Source organism: Gymnoscopelus microlampas (genome assembly GCF_963454915.1).
Source record: "Gymnoscopelus microlampas genome assembly, chromosome: 11".
NCBI classification, from domain to species: Eukaryota; Metazoa; Chordata; class Actinopteri; order Myctophiformes; family Myctophidae; genus Gymnoscopelus; species Gymnoscopelus microlampas.
In genome coordinates, this window is record NC_139948.1 from 32,707,377 (window position 1) to 32,726,058 (window position 18,682).

Below are 18,682 nucleotides of genomic sequence, written 5' to 3' on the forward strand. Positions count from 1 at the left end.
ATCCCTCCCTGATATGAAAAGTAAAAATAAGAGAAAAAAAAAAAGTAAGCATAAAAAGGTAGTTTGAGATAACATCTGAATTCACAAAGATGACAAGACAGAGCCAGTGCACTTAATACCATAGATCAGAGGGAAAAAAGAAAAAAAGAATCGGAAGACAAAAAAAATAACTGAGGATGAGGAAACATCATGTAGAGATTGGGAAGATATTGTACTGACAATAACTATTGATTGGTTACACGTTTGCAAAAAAGGATAATACAAAGACAGCAACATGTTTTCAATACACATTTGTGATTTTGGTCAAGAATACAAATCTTGCTTTACGCATTTGTCATTGTACATGGATGATTCAAAGAACATTACATTAATGCTAAATTGACTTATTGGTGACAATGTTAATAATGCACTATTTACTGTATATTGTTGGATTAATTATAAAGCCTTAGGTGTCCCTATGCTTTGAAATCATACTGAATAACTTGTCAAAAAAGTCAAAGTAATAACAATAGTGATAACAATGTAATAAATCAGTTCATCTATACAGCCGCTATCTAGAAGGAAATAGCTGTCCAGCCCCCCTCTCCTTTTTGGAACCCTCGCTCTTCACTTCTTCCAGGAAGCCGATGGGGAACAAGAAGGAAAAGTGAAGGAACGCTGCATGCACCTTCCACCAAACTAACAGTGACATCAGCTTATGATCAAAATACTGGAGTAATTTATGGTACATAGAAAAACAGTAAGTAGGAAAGAAAGGTGAGGGCCAACAAGCCTGTTTAATTATTTTTTAATTCCCTCCAGATGCGTTTGATTTGATTATTTTTTTCCTTTACAGAAATACAGAGAACCAAAGATGAGTAGATTGCTCCATTAAGTGCGATTGGTACTGATTGATATTTTTTTCTCCTTCCATCAGTAGGGCCTTTTTTTGGTGGTTGTTGTCAAATGTCCATTGTCAATCGAGAGATCTTGAGTTGGTATGTCTTGGGGTGGGGGCTTTTAAACTTCATTCTGTAAATTAGTGCGTTGGTCTATTTCTTTTGTCTGTCGATCGGTTCATCAGTTGTGTCTGGCAGTCTACTGGCCAATAGTACTGGTCTGCCAGACGGTTGGTTGGTTGGTAGGTGCCAGGTGTGTAGAGTAGCTGGTCTGTCCATGGATTGGTTTGACCAATGGGATGTTTGTCAGCTGGTTGATATCTGGTCAGGTTGGTTGATACTGTAGGTCGCTTGGATCAATTGACTCAGTACTTTAATTAGTTTCCACCCCCACAGCACTGGCCACTTCGACCCTGTGGTGCGGCTTCCTGCAGGTCTACACCGCCTCTGGCACGTCCGCCAGAACTACTTGCACCCCCCTGGGGCTCATTCTTCGGAAGCTTCTTGGCTATTTTAAGAGCAAAGACCAGGTAGGAGATGTATGAAAAATTAACATTTATGTACTTCCGAAATATAACATGATGGATCAATGTACGATAGAAATATAACATGATAGATCAATGTCCGATAGTAATGGAAGGCTCTTACCTATGGCCATAAAAATCTCATTGACATTCATAGCAGTCTTGGCTGAGGTCTCCATGAAGAGCAAACTGTTGTCATCTGCGTACGATTGTGCTTCCTAAAACAATGAGGATGCAGATACATTTGGAAACCGATATCAGGCAATTTGAAGACCTTATTGTATAAGAATTTCATTAAAGAAAATGTAGGCCTACGCTTCAGTAGCATTACTATTGCCTGTTAATAGGCATTTCCCAAAACAACTATAGTGTAATGAACATTCTAATTAGATAGCAAATACTGTATGTGGTACGGTTTATGTACCTGGAAATCTACAGCTCTTTTGTTGGCCAAGTCTGCTTTGTTCCCTGCCAATGCAATGACAATATTAGGACTGGCTTGTCGCTGGAGCTCCTTCACCCAGTTCTTTGCACGTGTGAATGTATCCTAAAAAAAAAAAAGGGACAAAAAGCACAACACAAAACACACTCAATACGCATAAACATAAAACTTTGTAGTTTCACATTTAACTTTTGTCACAATTACATGAGCAAAGGTCCTTTGCTCTCTGTATTATTCTGTAATCATCAACCCAAGCTGAAAACCAAGGGTACATTCACAGCTGACAGCTGTTCTTATGTGCGCTAGTCCAGTGGTTCTCAAAGTGGGGTCCAGGGACCCCGGGTGTCCTTTGGGGGGGTTCTAGGGGGTCCCCAGCAAAATGAGTGAATATACGTAGCATCAACATCAGTTAAAACACTTTCAGCCCTATTTTATCTTAGGATATTCGAAAATATCCAATCTACAAGATTCAAAAAGGCAGATTTTCAAGCTCACAATGCATAGCGTCGCATTGTGAGCTTGAAAATCTGTCTTTTTGAATAACAAATTGTTCACAATTTGGAATATTTTTGACAATTTCTAACAAATATTCTCTTATGGGGTCTCTAAAAACATTTCAGACGGGTGTCCAAATAAATATCAATTTAGGTGCCCTTGACATGAAAATGTTTGAAAACCACTGTGTTGGTCAATATGCTACATGCCAGGTAACTTACTGTGTTGGTAATGTCGTAGACCACAATTGCAGCCTGGGCTCCTCTGTAGTACATGGGAGCCAGGCTGTGATACCGCTCCTGTCCTGCTGTGTCCCAGATCTCAAACTTAACTGTTGTGTCATCCAAACATACCGTCTGCGTGAGGAAGGCAGCTGCAGAAAAAGACAATACAAAAACACGGAGTTTAACATGCAATGCAGTCTAGTCTCACAAATAATGTTTCAGGCATTTACGGTAGCTGTTCCTGTAATGTAAACTGATTTACAAGTGAAAGTGCAACTACAGTCAGTAATTATCGATTTCCCTTTTCACCAATGCTAGAAACTACTGAAAGTAAGGTGCACAAGGATCTGGACCAGGAGAATATTCTGTTGATGGTGATTCATATAGGAGAGAAGAACCAGGGCAAAAACACAGGGCACGAGAGCTAAGAAGAGTAGCAGCAAGAGATGTACAACTCGAATTGACCACTAAAGCACATTGTACCTTATTTTACCTGAAGTTCTACCAATTTACCCATAGCAATGCAATGCCCACACAATCGTAATTTTCTTTCGGGTACTTTTGTCTACCTGACAAATCTCTCCAGCTCTTTAATAAAGACTAAATACATTTTCAGGTCAGGATAACACAAACACACATGAAATTGGAAGTGATAAAACATTTGGAACTATATCAAATTGAAGCTGATAAATGGGTTCCAATTCCTGATTGGATGAAATTGATGACCCACCATTCAATGTATTTTCTTTTGATAAAAGAGATGGGGAGACCCCCGTTACTGAACACACACTCTATAGCAATGACTGCTATCAAAATATAGAGCTTTAACCTGGTGAATTGTGTACAATGGACCACAATGGAAACAAGCCCCTGCGTTATCCTTTTAACATACCATTTGACTGTACTACCTGTACTGTTAATGATCATGTTAATAAAGTATTCAATCAATCAAATATTTTGTTTTAAACAAACAAATCACTTACAGCACTTTGAAATGAAATGATTGACATTTGTAATTTAACCTTTTGAATTTAAAAAGCTAGATCATAAATGAGTCCTCCAGGCTGGAAAGGGGAAGAAGAGTCAATGTAATATGTAAACAAGATAATTGCAGATACAGACATGACAAAAACAAAAAACAGAACAGACCTAAGCCAGAGAAAGGAAACATGGTCAGTGTTCCCACTAGCAATGGAATTTGTGGAGTATCACTTTGAGAAGGTGTAGCCTATTCCAGATAGGAGTAACTCATAAAGACATGGAGTAAATACATTTTATTATCTACTTAGCTACTTTACCCCAGAACCATCAATATGGTTTAATACAGAATTTATTTACAATGTAAGAGAAAAAAATGTAAAAATGTCTCAAAGCCAATATCCCTATTCCCTATGAGTGAATTTACCTTTGTATGTGATGAAAATAATAATTTGTGTTTTGGAGGAAAAGGTGTAGCTGACAATCAGCTACACCCTGTTTGTAGCGTAAACAAATGTGTCACTTCTAAACTTTTCTGGGCAGACAAACAGCAGAAACACACCAGAATCAAATCAGTTTGTGGAGTGTATGAAAATGTTATGTGAACACCCCCCCCCCCCCCCCCGCTCCCCATTAAAAAAAGAAGCCCATGAAAATCAGGCTGAGAATGAAAACAGATTGCATAAGAGACAGGCGAGACCACTCCACTGCAGACACTACATGCTTATTCAGCCTGCTGGGTCACATGATAGAGGAAAATGTGAGCTCATTGTACATACTTTAGAGCTTTGTGACCTTTGACCGAGCAGGCAGCTGACCACAAGTTAACTAGAGGAAAGAAATGCTGACTTGTTTCAAGTCTTTGGCTAGTGTAAGCACCAAGCATCCTGCCCCACATCCTCACACCACTATTATTCAAAGATTGTATGATATGGGATTCTAGAGAGAGAGAAAATGTTAGCACAGGTCTCCGCCAGGTTAGGTGGGTTATTGTGGGCTAGCAATGTTCAAAATTCGCCAATCAGGATGGAATATGAAAAATCAGACAGATACGTCTTGATCACATGACTATAGAGGTAATGTGTACCGATTTGCGTGATTTTTTGACAAAATATGTGGGAGTAATATTTAAAAAATTGTTAAGCAAAAATCACCCTACTGGTGGCGCTATAACAGGACAATGTTTAAAGGGTGGCATGTCTTCCTCGCCTAGTGGGAATGTGCGTGCAACGTTTCACTGCAATCGGATGCTGCGTTTATGATTTGAGGCATTTTGTACAAAACAATCTACTCCTGCAAACTTTACATGCCAATCTTAGCCAATCAGGATGGATTATGATAAATCGGACATATCCGTCTTGATCACATAACTATAGAGATATTGTGTACCGATTCGCGTGATGTTTGGACAAAATCTGTAAGAGTAATATCAAGAAATGGGTTTAGCAAAAATCCACTTCCTGGTGGCGCTATAAAAGGCAGGGCAAAATGCAGGGCAAAGGTTTTTCCTTGGCCTCTAGGGAGTGTGAGTACAAAGTTTCAAGCTGATCAGTCCAGTTATAGGTAAAAACACAAATCGGTTATAGTGCCACCATAAGGCTAATTTGAAAAATGTAGGGTGGCATTTCTTCCTTGACCTAGTGGCAATGTGCGTGCAAGGTTTCATGGCAATCCCATGCTGCGTTCATCATTTTGTTCAAAACGGACCACAAAGGTTTTTAGGTCTGCTATTTTTGATGAAATGGAGCGTAAGTTAGGCTAATTTTAACCAGGTAAGTTAACTAGGGACACATTCTTGGAAAGACCACCAGCCTTTTGGGATATCAGTGGGAAATATCAGGGAAAAGAAAAGGGCTAATGCTAATCAATGCCTGGGTCTGCCGCCAGCTTGAGGCCATGACTGATTTGGCATTGGCAACACAAATTGCCCTGTAGCATTGCTGACTTAGTAGTTGTAGGCACTTTGCACAAATGTTATTAATTCAACTCCCCATGAATATGAACTACAAACATAAGGCTACCTTTGCCAGAACGGGATGATTATAGAGAATACTTCCTTTTCGGGTAAAAAAGGAAATTTCTTTGGCCGTCACCACCTAGGCACACAGTTTCACTGGTATACACCAGGTCCAGGAAACCCCCATTGTTATCTCCTTCCTTCCTGTTTGAAGTAACCTCATTCACCACTGCCTTCAAAAGGTAACTTACTAATAACAATCTAAACTTGCACGGTCATTTTATTTTCCAGATTCTTGTGTGAAAAAACAAATACAAAATTCTTGTTTATGCCAATCGGACCAAAACTTTGTTCTGCAGCATCAATTATGATAACATAGGGCCATGCACATACATTACTAAAGGGCACTCACCCCAGCAACATAAAATGTATTATTCCCATGATGTTACCATACCCTATGTGCATAACATGGGACCTGTTTAAATTCAACTGAAACACATTATTTCATCAAGAAAACACATATTTGACATGTTTTCATTAAATGAATGCAGTCAATCAGTGTTCAGTTGTTTAGCCCAATTCAATCTCATTAGAACAGTTGTTTATTTGAGAAACAAAGTTAGGAAGGATGCAATTTAATGTAATTAAAACACTATTTCAAAACCTGTGTAGGCCTACTCTTTTTCTCACACTGAAAATGGATCAGGAATCAATAATGCTAATGACATTGGTGGCATCAATACAATGATCAATTTTCATCCCCAACCGTAACTGAACTAGGGCTGGGGGATGCAGCACTTTTCATGACAAGATGGATTCAGAATGTCAGAAGATGCAACGCTGAATGATTGGAGACAAACCCATTCAGTATGGGGTTGGTTGGAGAGCGGAATACTTAAATGTAATATATACATGAATAATACTATATATTTCCATCTTTACCGTATATTTGATAACATTTCAATAAAAATGTATACAATTAATACCATCCAAAAAGAAAACATTTGACTCAGAGTCAGGCAAAAGGGCCCATCTTGGCCTCCATCTATACACATGCCAGAGAGAGAGGATTTAGCTTGTGAGCTGCTAGTTGCCACTCTGCTTCCATCAAAGGCACTGGTTGTTCTGCTTTAATGCAACCATCACTCATGCAGTGTTCTTTCCTGATTTTGCTTAGAAATTGAGAGATGATGTTAAAGAGGCAAAAAAAAAAAAAAAGCATTAACAGAGAGCAGAGACAGCATTGGCAGGAAGAAGGCACAATAAATTGGGAAGGCGCTCACCTCCGATGGTGCTCTCCTGGTACTCATGGAACTGGCCCTTGACGAAGCGCAGAACCAAGCTTGACTTGCCTACTGCCGACTCTCCCAACAGCACTAGCTTGAACTGGCAGATCTTGTTGCTTGCTGCTGTGCCGTTGGTCCGTGCCTGTCCTCCTCGCCCTGCCATAGTGCTGTGCTTAGAGCTTCACTGGAGGAAGAGAATGGAAGTCCAGTTGACTCTAGGCTAAGGCTTAGTACAGGGGCTGACAAAGCCTGGCTGGTTGAGCTAGGCAAGGCCAGGTATAGTCCAGGCTGCAAACCAGATGCCTCACCGATGAAAGCTGGAAGAAAGAGTACATGAATAAGAGTCCTGTACTCAGCATTCTAACATTGGGCCTCATACACAGATTAGCTTATCCTACTGTGTTATACACTCTGTCATGCGCTCTCAAAGTTTTCTATCTAAAGAAATTTGTGACAATGAGAAAAATCTCTGGCGAGGATGTGCTTAAAAAAGGAGCACATACCTGTGTGGATTTATAATTTGCAAGCAGTGCTTTGGCATCACAGTACCACAAGGGAACACTCTACAACACCCTAAAAGCACCTCTAACGTCACCATGAATTCCAAAATGATTTAGCAATGAACTATAGCACAAAAAAATACATCGCAATACCCCAGCTGCCAGACCACAAGCCTTAATAACGCAAATGTACATTACAGTGCATCACCATATGCATCAAGTTCTTAAAGGCATAAAGAGATTAAAAGCAATCACCCATCACTTTGGATAAAGATATGGCTCTAACACATTTAGGGCGGGAACCCCTATTTGTAACTATACCTTTCAAGAAGGGAACCCCTTTTGGGGTTGATGTTGCTATGTAGAGTAATATAGCAACATATATTTTTTTAAATATTTAAAAACATATTTGACGTTTTCAGAAAACTTCGGTCAGGATTTAGAAGGCGTTATTAGAATCGGCCTCAAGTCTAAATGGGCTAATCAACACCATTCAAAAGGAGGGGTTTAAGATCTTAATAAAACCTAATTATACTCCATAGTAAGTGCCGCTCATCAAAAAGAACAGATCTACAAGCTGACTAGGCTTCACATCGCAACGCCATGTCAGCTTGCAGTGATGTTGCTAGGTTTTCAATGCAATGGGTCCTGGGATGCAAGGGTGGTCTTTTAGATGGGTCCCAGGGACATTTTATGGGTCCCACAAAAATGCACAGCGTTTAACTCGTGTTTCATCTTATATGGTTATATTCATGTAGAACATGTATCTGAAAGAAAAGTACACAATTCCAAATCCGACAACTAGTACTTGTAGTACTTGTAGTACTTGATTTTTTTTTTACATTAACCACTTGAATCCTAGTATCCCTTTTCTGAGGAGAACTTTAGCCAAAAATAGCAGATCTACAAGCTCACACTTGTGAGCTTGTAGATCGGCTATTTTTGGAGTTATAGGTGTGTAAAGGGAAAAAAGAGCAGCAAAAGTTTATCTGAAACACAATTTTATACAATATAGAGGGGGTCCCTGCTTCATCTCTCTCTCAACTAGGGGGTCCTTGGCCTGAAAACACTGAAGACCCCTGCTCTACAGGGAATTATTTGATATCTGGCTGCACGGAAAGACACAAGAATCACAGCTGCCATTAATTAGTGCTGTTCAGTGTTGATTGCCTAGTGGTCAAATTGGGGTCAACGAGCCATCGTTAACTTGCTTAGAAGTTGGGCTGTAAGTTGCGCAGCACTTTCACTCTCTCCCTCTAGCAGCAGCTCGCAATGCCCTGAGACAGAGAGAGAATACTTCTCCATACGGCGGTGTTTTACCGAGATTTTTCTTGTTTCCTGCACTATGCCTTGTAATCCGCGGACGGCTTTGAAATCCACGGATGGCCTTCAAATCCGCGGTAATTTCCGCTAAATTGTAGTGCGTCCCATGGACGCAACGAGGGTGCCGTGAATGCGTCCTTTTTCAATATGGTGCGTCAGAGACGCAGGACGCAGGCCTATGAGCATCTCTGAGCTTGTACATGTTATATTTGGCAAATGAGTCCCTAATATGATGGATGTGTATCAGCTTAAATTGTGTGAGTGAGTAAAGAATTGCTCTCATGTGTTAATAAGAAAAAATGTCTCCCAAAGTTTAAGCAGTAACATCAAATGAATGCTGGAATGCAGTAACGATGCTATCCAATATCAGAGGAGGAAATGCGTCCTTTGCATGAACAATAAACATATCCTAACTATTCTATCTGCTGTCCTGCATTGGGAATGGACAGAGATGTTATCCAGTGTGCATCTTCATCAGATGTTAATATTATGAATGTAGGCCATTGTGTGGTGTTCATGGCATCAAAAAGTGTCATAATCAACTATTAAAGATTGCCAACTACCGAGTTTCAGCATAGAGATGAAGGCTCTATGCCAAAAACCTTAAGTATTGCGTTTTATCTTTTGGAGTGCCGCTATATCAATTCATCTGGTGTTTTTTTATCTGATGACTAATTGACTATCACAGCCTCAGTCAAAACCCAACTCATGAGTCACGATTGGGTCTAGTCGGTAATCCAGAAACCTGACAAACCTTCAAAAGTAGTTCCTCATTCCTTCTTACAAGTAATCCAACACCAAAAGAGTAGAGTACAATATGATAATTATAATCAGTATGTGACAAACCCTGAGCTATCATTTAGCCTACAAATATCTCTTTTTCTAAGCATGGTGGCTGAAACAGATAATTAAACATTTCATCTCTTGAAATGGTATTGACTTAGAAACCTACATTGCAATGCACAAGGGTTAAGTACAGAAGATAAGATGGAGTTATCATTTAATCGTTATTTACTTTGGCAAAGTGTTGCAGCAAAAAGCCACCGCTTGTTTGAAACGGCATGCAGTATAATTGAAACCTTGTCCTCTAGTCACCATCCAATGGTATGGTTATGTGGTGATAGACAAAAAATAAATATCCATCTTGTGAGATCAAGGTTAGCTATATTAGCCCTGGACAAACCCAGAGACTCGCCTCCTACAGAGCCACGTCGTAAATATGTGCATCTTGTATTTGGGAATATTAGACAATGGCAAACCGCTCGGCAAGGAAGATGCTCTACTCACAACCACACAGAGGGTGGTTAAAACAGCACAGCACATCACCAGGATTAGGCTGCTAGCCTGGGACCTTTACAACCAGACGGTAGCGGAGTAAGATTTTGTCATGCTGGCTTTCTCAATCACCATCAACAAAGGTCAGCAACAAGAGAATGATCTTTTCATTCATAGTTGACGTCTACCTGCTTCATAGCCAGCTCTACACTTCCTTATCCAGGGAAAGAGAACCAACAGCGTGAATGTACTTATTGTGGGTGAGGAGGAGGGAAAATGTGATTCATATACACACACATTTGTAATAAGTTTGTTTTGATAATGAAATCACATTCCGCATTCCAGACAAATTCTCTAATGACTTCTGCTTTTCAGAAATGAAACTACATGCTGCCTACATGTATACAATATAGATGATCAATATACCTACATAAGACGAAAAGGTGACAGGGATAGCTGGGAGGAGGGCTGGTAGTGTCAGGGGATACAGATCGGGGGCCCCTTCCTTCACCTTCAGGTAGAAGGGGGCAAAACGCCCTGGACGGCACTTTTTAGTTGCAATGTGTGGTTGTCAAAGATTCAAGAAAGACTGCTCTAGTAGTCTACCACCCAGATTGGTCAAAATAAAATAAAAAAGCAAGGATTTCTGCTTTAAAATCTTGCCCAACTCCATTTCAGTTGAGTGATGCACATGAAGTCCATCAGCTTCTGCTTGGTCAGAGAGACAGGAAACCCGGCTCAGTTCATATCAGGAAGTGAAGATTGCAGAACACATTAGTTGCCTCAACATTTTCACTGGAAAAATAAAATGCAGGCCGATGGCAGATCATGGCACAGAGAGACAATACAATAATCTATGTAAGTGACTAGAAGTAACATCGTAAGTATAAAACAGGTGTCATTACACTTGATCTACACTTTGTTGTACAACGGAGTATAACTTATGTATAACATCAGCTATTCGCAAGGAGGAAATTACAGAGAATGAGAATCAGAGTAAAGATGTCATTACATGCAGGCTAGGTCATAGACATTCAGACCTGAGTTGACTCGCTCTGGGCTTTATCTCAGCCCCATGGCTGGGCTGGGCCTAATCTTTAGCATGTGACAGGAGAGCAAAGCCATGTTTGAAATTACAAAAAAATGCTAAATGTCAGTGTCTACTTTGGGCAAAAATGTATAGTAATTTAGGCTTGATTTATTAACATTTTACAACGTTTAGTTAGTATATTATAATATTAGTAATTTCAGAGTGACTATTTCATAATTCTCTGCTCTGTATCTTTCTGTTTAGTGTAGGGGTAAACTTTAGAAAATATAATCTTGGAGTGACCTGATGGCCGACTAGTTAGGGCGCCTACCACATGAGCGCAAAATGCCTTCTTCAGCATGCCCAGGTTCGACCCCGGGCCGGTACTATTTGTTGTGTCACTGCCCTGCTCTGTGTCCGCTTTTCTCACCGTGGTTATCGAAATACAGCAAATAATCTTCAAAAAAAGAAATATATATATATGATTTTTTGAGAGACAGTAACCACTGAAAGGCTTGGAATATACAGACAGGCAAACACACACACGCACGGTTCAGAGGGAATGCTGACAGAGTTTTTCACACACCACCATAGAGGCAGAAATGAAGAGCAAATAAAGCTATTCTATTTACCGGGTCAACAAACTGCTCATCTGAATGCGAAAGCAGAGCAGACAACATTCTATGGAGGAAGCAAACATGGAAGGAGAGAAACTGTTGTTATTTCCTAATTTCCATAGGGTAGAAAACACTACCCAGGGATTTTCTTAGTTGAATCGAGATCGTTTAGGGAACAAATACGATGGACAGTTGGACAAATTATTATTATTATTAATAATAATAATTGATAATACTAAATAATAATAAAATCAATGTACCTACTACTTCTCACTTGTTTTAGCCAAAAAGACCTGAACAACACTGTGACACTTTTCTGTCATCAAACAGTACTGCTAGCCTTGTGGCCTAGGAGATTTGCCAAACCTGGGTTCTTTTTAAGATAAACTGAAGTCAGCATGTTCACTTTTATGGCTTTAGTTGTGCTCCAGTAGACGTGTAGAAAAACATTTCTGTGCATAGAAATCTGTGAAGACCCATGGATTTACAAATTGTGCGATCATCAAACAGGGATCAATAAATGATCACAGCAATGGGCTGATCACATTACGTCACAGCATTTAATGCAACAGGGAAAAGCAATGAAGGAGCAGCTCTGCGATATATCCAAGCAGTCTCATTCAGATGCACTCATATCGCATTCCAAAATTGTATACCACAAAATAACAAACCGGCATGTCATCAATTTGTTGCAATGTTGCTCAAAATGGTAAAAGCTCGAGACTTTTAGCTGATTATGTTTGTAAAGGTTGAAGGCGATAGAAAGCCAGCAACATGCTTCTTAATTTCTTAGCTTTGTTTTTAAACATGCATTTTGATGCACACATACTATACGTATCTGCATTACACACGCATGGGTATTAATCATGACCATTCCATTTTACACGTCGGCCGGACAACTAAATGGCTAGCAGAAACCCTGGCATAGACACAGTCCACACAGATGATTACTACATCACTGGCTGCTGATAGTGTCTACTAGTGCTCCTCAGCCAATGGCAAGAATGCAAGCGTAGGCCAAGAGCCAAGTCCCTCCATCAGTAGTGTGGAAAAAATAAAGCGGACGCTTACTACAGTCAGCAGGCGAGGGTTCCCTCTAACACAGAGAGAGACAGGCCTGCATGCATCTCAAGCAGCCTGTGACGGACGCTTAATGGTATCCTAATGGGCTCTAGAGCCCTCCACAGGGAAGTGGGTCAGAGAGACAGAGGAGGACATGGATCAGTCACTGAAAGGGGGAGGAAGAGGCAAGATCAAGGAGCCAAAAGCAGGAGTAGACTGAAATATTCATAGAGGCATCGTGTGAGCTCTGTTTTCAGCATAATATCTACTGTAAGCACTTGGCAAGATGTAATGAATTTAAGGCTGTTTATGCTGCAGATAAAATACAAATATAGAAATAAGAGAGAATAACGTCCTCCTCAAATTGTCACAAGCAGAGCTACCTTCATATAAAAAGAAAGTAGAACATATGGGAAAAGACTCAAAATCTCAAGCAAACATTGATTCAGGGACCATTGATTCAGGGACCAGTCCATTATAATAATTATTATAATTTTATATTAATAATAAATGTGGATATCAATATTAAACCAAATGCAAATATTGTCCCAATACATCTGCAGACGATCAGTAAAAAACAAACTTTACATTTTAACAATTCTATACTATCATCTACTGAATGAATGGCTGCGTTTTTTGAATGAATATCAAGTTACTGTTATCACTTGAACCCTAGTGTCCCTATTTTGGGGGCAAGGTAAGAATTCGTTGAAAATAGCAGACCCACAACGCATTGTGTATTTGTAGACCGGCTGTTTTCGACGAAGAGATATGGTGTAGAGGGAAAAAGGAGGACCCCTGGAGGACTCCGGTCAACAATGTATATGGGGTTTTAAGTGGTTAATGCACGCACAGCCTAACTTATCACCTCACTGATAGACCCGCAAAATGTCAATGAATCTGACAGTGACAAACAAATCTACCAATATTGTCAATCCAACAGGATACATTGATTTAACTCACATCAAATATAAATGAGGTGACTCCTTCTGGCCTTCAATAGAAAGTTATTTAGAGTAGGTAAGTTGGTTGACTAAGAACAGTAGGCATAAATTAGCAAAGTTAAGTTATGATTCCTGAACAGGGTGTGTGTCTGTGTGATGTCATAGTGTATTTGAGGACATACATTATTTCCTATATAAGCAAGTAGAGTTGTTCAATACAGCACACGTTCAAACTATGCACAGGCAAAGAACAACAACTACACCCACTTCAGATTCCCTTGTATCACAGTATTTCATTTTTCACACCACATTTCACTCTATATATTTTTTGGGAATCACTTAATAAATTAAGGCTTTGCCTGGCCCATTTTGTCAAGTCTACTGCAACATTTCAAGTCCATGGAGTACAATGCCATATTAATGTGACAACTTGTATTAGTCATCAATGTTATGTAGTTAGCGGCACAACACATGACACTTCTAAGCAGATCTCACTCTACCAGTTACCTAGAAACAAGTGTTGACTTGAGAACTGCTCTCTTCATTCCAAAGGTAGGAGGCCTGAATAAGATGGCGATGTTAATGGCATCTGTCTATCTGCTCATGGTTGTGGGGAGTGTGCACTGGTCTGCATGCTCCGTGTACTAATTAGCTACCAGATAAATCTATTTGCATTGAGCAAATTGGGCTTGGCTTTCATGTTTAAGGAGTTCACCTTGGTCAGGAAGTAGCCAAAGTATGAGTTTGAAATCTCCAAGTACAAAGCCGATCTTAAAAAGGCCCATGTGGTGCTGACTGGTAACAGGCTTTAAGAATGGCAAACTGGTCCAACAGCAGAACGCCGTTTTAAATTCCTGTCCCATCTCTGTTAAAGAGGAGAAATTCAAACAAAATGTGACTTTTGGAAGGAGCGACACTTGTTGTGAGACACTGGTGATAAAGCTGAGGAAAATACAACAGGATACGCATCACCATGAGATAACCCCATAGCAAGTCACAGGCACTTCCAGTGCTTTCTTTTCCTCATCAATTTTGTGTGGAAAATTGGACTTACAACTGGTTGCAGATCTCTAGTAGTATATGTGATTGAAACAGACTAGTACTTGGTTTGTTCTTCTGCAATAAAAACAGGGAAACGCAAAAACATTAAGAACTTTTCAGTATAAAATCTGTAATAAATGTGGAAATTCACATATGGTACCTCAGATCGTGTGACAAGTTATGATAGTTTTGCACCATGATCTGAATGATTTACAGACTATGCCTCCAAATAGTCAAGTTGCACGGGATTTGAGTTATTTCATACCTGACTATTAAAACTGACTATTGACTGACTCTTCTCCAAAAATGTACAACTCATCAATTCTTTCCATTTTCCCCCAAAGTTTGAATATAATATTTTTTACCCCAAGCCCAGATGTAGTCGAGTTTTTGGATTCACCAAAACAACTATTCAAAATACCCCTTTTCCAATTACATTGTTAACATTGTGCTCTTCTCTGCTGCTAAGATAAAGGGAGTGGAGATAGGAGATTAAGAGTCAGGCTGGGTGTCACCACCAGTTTTCACTCACGCACACACTCACACTCACTCACACACACTCACACACTCACACACACACACACACACACACACACACACACACACACACACACACACACACACACACACATCTAATACAACTTTAGACTAGCAGTCCTTTTCGTTATGATATAGCACACTCACAAACTGTTCAGGGTTCCTGTAGAATCTAACATACCAAGTATTTGACACCCCTGCTATGAACCACTACTCTCGCAGGACAAGGTCCACACACCATAAACATAACAGCAGCTTAGGAAAGTTATTGTAAATCCATCTTGTGTCTCAAAGGTCTAAGCTATGTTCCCCTTATGGAACCATAAACACAAACACTATGAGCACTTGCTGTTAAAATCTTGGAGGCACAAGGCCAAGTCCATTGAAATCTGTAAACACATAAACTAGTACCCATACATATGGCTTGCTTAGCATTGATTTGTCACACCTTTTCAAAGCCAGGACAAAATATGACTTATCATGAACTTGGATATAATTACAAGTTAGCACCCTGCACTTGCCTGACTGACTGTCATAAGTAGAGAATGCTAATTAGCTACATTGGTGATCAGATGACAGAGTTGACAGACAAAGGCTGTGTCAAAATTCATATGCAAACCTCACCAGATAACTACCAGCTCATGCCAATTCATAATTTATGGCAAACAAGACATTATACAGTTACACCACTTCTTCCCAAGTTGCCTTAGCTAGCATGATCCATTTTAGAAGGACTAATGCTATGCCAACGTTACTTCCCAGCAGGGTACAGTAACACTAGTGTCATCGACACGGGTTATTAGTTATTATGAAACCAACTGTAATAATACCGTAAAGGTTACATGCCAATCGATAGGGAACAATATAGCGCCAACGTTCATTTCACGTTGGTGTGTTACCGTTTTTAAACAGCAGCTAATGTTGAACACCTCGTTCAGCTAGCGTTAGCTAGCTAACATTTAGTTATTCTATCTGTCGACAACAAAAAGCTCCGAAATCAAAAACAAGGAGTTGGAACATTGAGTCCAGACGGCTGCGTCTAAAAAAGCCCAATTTATACACTCCGTGACAAGACGGTGTCACTTGCCCCAAAAAACATAACAGCTCCTTAAGCTACGCGACATTAGCCAAGTTAGTTAGCAGTGGTGGAAAGTAACTAAGTACATTTACTCAAGTACTGTACTTAAGTACAATTTTGAGGTATTTGTACTTTACTTGAGTATTTCCAATTTCCAATACTTTTACTTCTACTCCACTACATCACAACGCGTCGCGATGCGACGCGTTGTGAGCTTGTAGATCTGCTATTTTCAAATATTTTAATACTTTTACTTTCGGTACTTTAAGTACATTTTTATGCCAATACATTTGTACTTTTACTCAAGTAAATTTTGAATTCCGGACTTTTACTTGTAACAGAGTATTTTTATATTGCAGTATTGGTACTTTCACTTAAGTAAAGAATTTGAGTACTTTTTCCACCACTGCGTACAGGTCGTCAGCTGCTTGACAGCTGAGACACCGAAGAAGAACGTCCATAGACAGACGAACGATCCATTCGGCTCGACACAAATGGACCGTTCTCTCTCCAACGACTTTTGTCTCGTTTGTCTCTATGTTACACAGTTGACAACAACACGTAACGTCTGTCGAAAATACGTCATTTTTTGTTCAACACTTGTCAAAGAGCTCGCGGTTCTTGTTCCCGTTGTTGTTGTTGGTCAGCCCAAATGCCCCCCTTATACATTATATTATTGTCTGTATTATATATGATCTGTCTCTATATGATATTATTATGTGGATTTAAAAGGTCGATCGCTGGACGGAGTGTCAATGCGGGCGGTTTGATCCCTGGACTTGCCTGATGGCTGGTTTGACCAAATTGTTAACTGAGGCAATCTGCCCGACCACTTCTTCTACGATTAACAACAGCTCGCTGGTAGTATGATTTAAACTACAAATACGGCATTCCACTTATTCCCAACGTCCACAAATGTAAACAGTTTTTCTTTCTTTTTTTAAAACAACACTTACACTACTTTACTTGTTTTCGCTGACCACACATCGGTGCCTCTCTGTTCTTGTTCTTCTTCTTCTTCTCGGGCCCTGGCCTTCCCTTCCGGTTAGTGAGGTTTTCCGGGAACCTCCCACTTTTGTCAGCAGGGTTTCTGACCAGCGTTGCCATGTCCGCTTATTATAAGTGACTTTGGGCTTGTTTTTCTGTAAAGTCGCTTGTAAATATTGGTAGTTGCTGGTTGCGGTTCTTTGGGGCTAATGGTCTTGTTTCTAATGTGTAGTTGCTTATTTGGGCTTGCTTCCAAATGTTTTAATTATTATTAAACCAGTGGTTCTCAAATATGTTCATGTCATGGACGCCCAAATTAATATATATTAATAATATATATTTGTCCGCTAACATCTGAAAGTGTTTTGTTCCAGGGAGCCGTACCAGATTTGTGTTGTTGTTAGAATGTTTGAAAAACATTCCAAATTGTCCACATTTTAGAAAATAGCAGATCTACAAGCTCACAACGCGTCACATCGTGACGCGTTTTGAGCTTGTAATCTGCTATTTTCAATGTACATACAGTTTGCTTCTTTTGGGCTTGTTTTCCTAGACCCGGTTGCTTATTTCTCTCAGGAAATCTGGCAACGCTGTTTCTGACCAATGAGATAAACGGGCCTTTAATTTTATTTGGTCCCTCGCAGAGCGGTGTCGCGCGGCGAAAATAGCAGATCTACAAGCTCGCGGCTTGTCGGCGATGCGAAGGGTCGTGAGCTTGTAAAGCTGCTATTTTTCCCGCACGCGACACTGTCATACGACGGATGCTTTTAGTCGTCACTCGTCAGAAGAACTGCCTGGGAACGCACTTTATATTCATGGATGAACATTTTCTGCAAGTCCACATTTTCTAAATCATCCCCCGTTTCATTGATTGATTTATTGAATACTTTATTAACAGTTTGCAAAACAAAAGCACAGAAAGACACAGTTCTATACAAAAGGATGCTAAAAGGATCAAAACCCAAGAAAGGACCATGGCTTTTTATTGGGGTCCTGTGTATTCAATTCATCGAAAAAACGCCTGTTTGTTTTAAATATTTTTTTTGGTCATTTTATTCGTTCAATTTAGCTCTAATCTGTCATTTATATATCTATACACTCTATGATGAGTTGATGACTGACTTTGAACTGAAGTCCTGACTTTGAGAGAGAAAACATTACCTTGGTGAAAGAGTTTGTTTACCTTTTTATTTGATCAATGATATCATGTCCATATTTTCTTTTCTCATTTTGTTGGGGGTCACCACATGATGTGGGGGGAGGGGGGTCCCCAGATGACAGCAAAGTGACAATTTAAGGACTTTTCAGACCTTTTTAATACCTAAAAAACTATTTTTTATTAATGTTGGGAACCACTGGCATAAACCATTGAGCAGTGGACGTTTTTTGCTGTAATTACTTTTCACCACTGAGTGGCGCTACAGACCTACGCAGAGGCCTACGCCACACAAGCCTTTAAAGATGACCAAGAACTATAACATTTTAAAAATCCCACTTGCACAGC

At 39.8% G+C, this 18,682-nt stretch overlaps 1 protein-coding gene across 2 annotated transcripts; it reads right to left on the bottom strand.

Moving 5' to 3' along the window:
• Window positions 1-203: 203 nt before the first annotated feature.
• Window positions 204-17,269, bottom strand: rab5c (RAB5C, member RAS oncogene family). Of its 2 annotated transcripts, none has more exons than XM_084071534.1 (6): window positions 17,148-17,269; window positions 6,782-7,101; window positions 2,561-2,712; window positions 1,827-1,949; window positions 1,527-1,620; window positions 204-1,386 (listed from the first exon to the last, which is right to left on the bottom strand). In XM_084071534.1, the coding sequence occupies exons 2-6, from the start codon at window positions 6,945-6,947 to the stop codon at window positions 1,256-1,258; spliced, it is 666 nt and encodes a 221-aa protein (XP_083927660.1). In that variant the 5' UTR covers window positions 6,948-7,101; window positions 17,148-17,269; the 3' UTR covers window positions 204-1,255. The 2 variants fall into 2 exon arrangements, with proteins under 2 accessions (XP_083927660.1, XP_083927661.1); XM_084071535.1 differs by having other exon boundaries at window positions 17,158-17,230.
• Window positions 17,270-18,682: the final 1,413 nt, after the last annotated feature.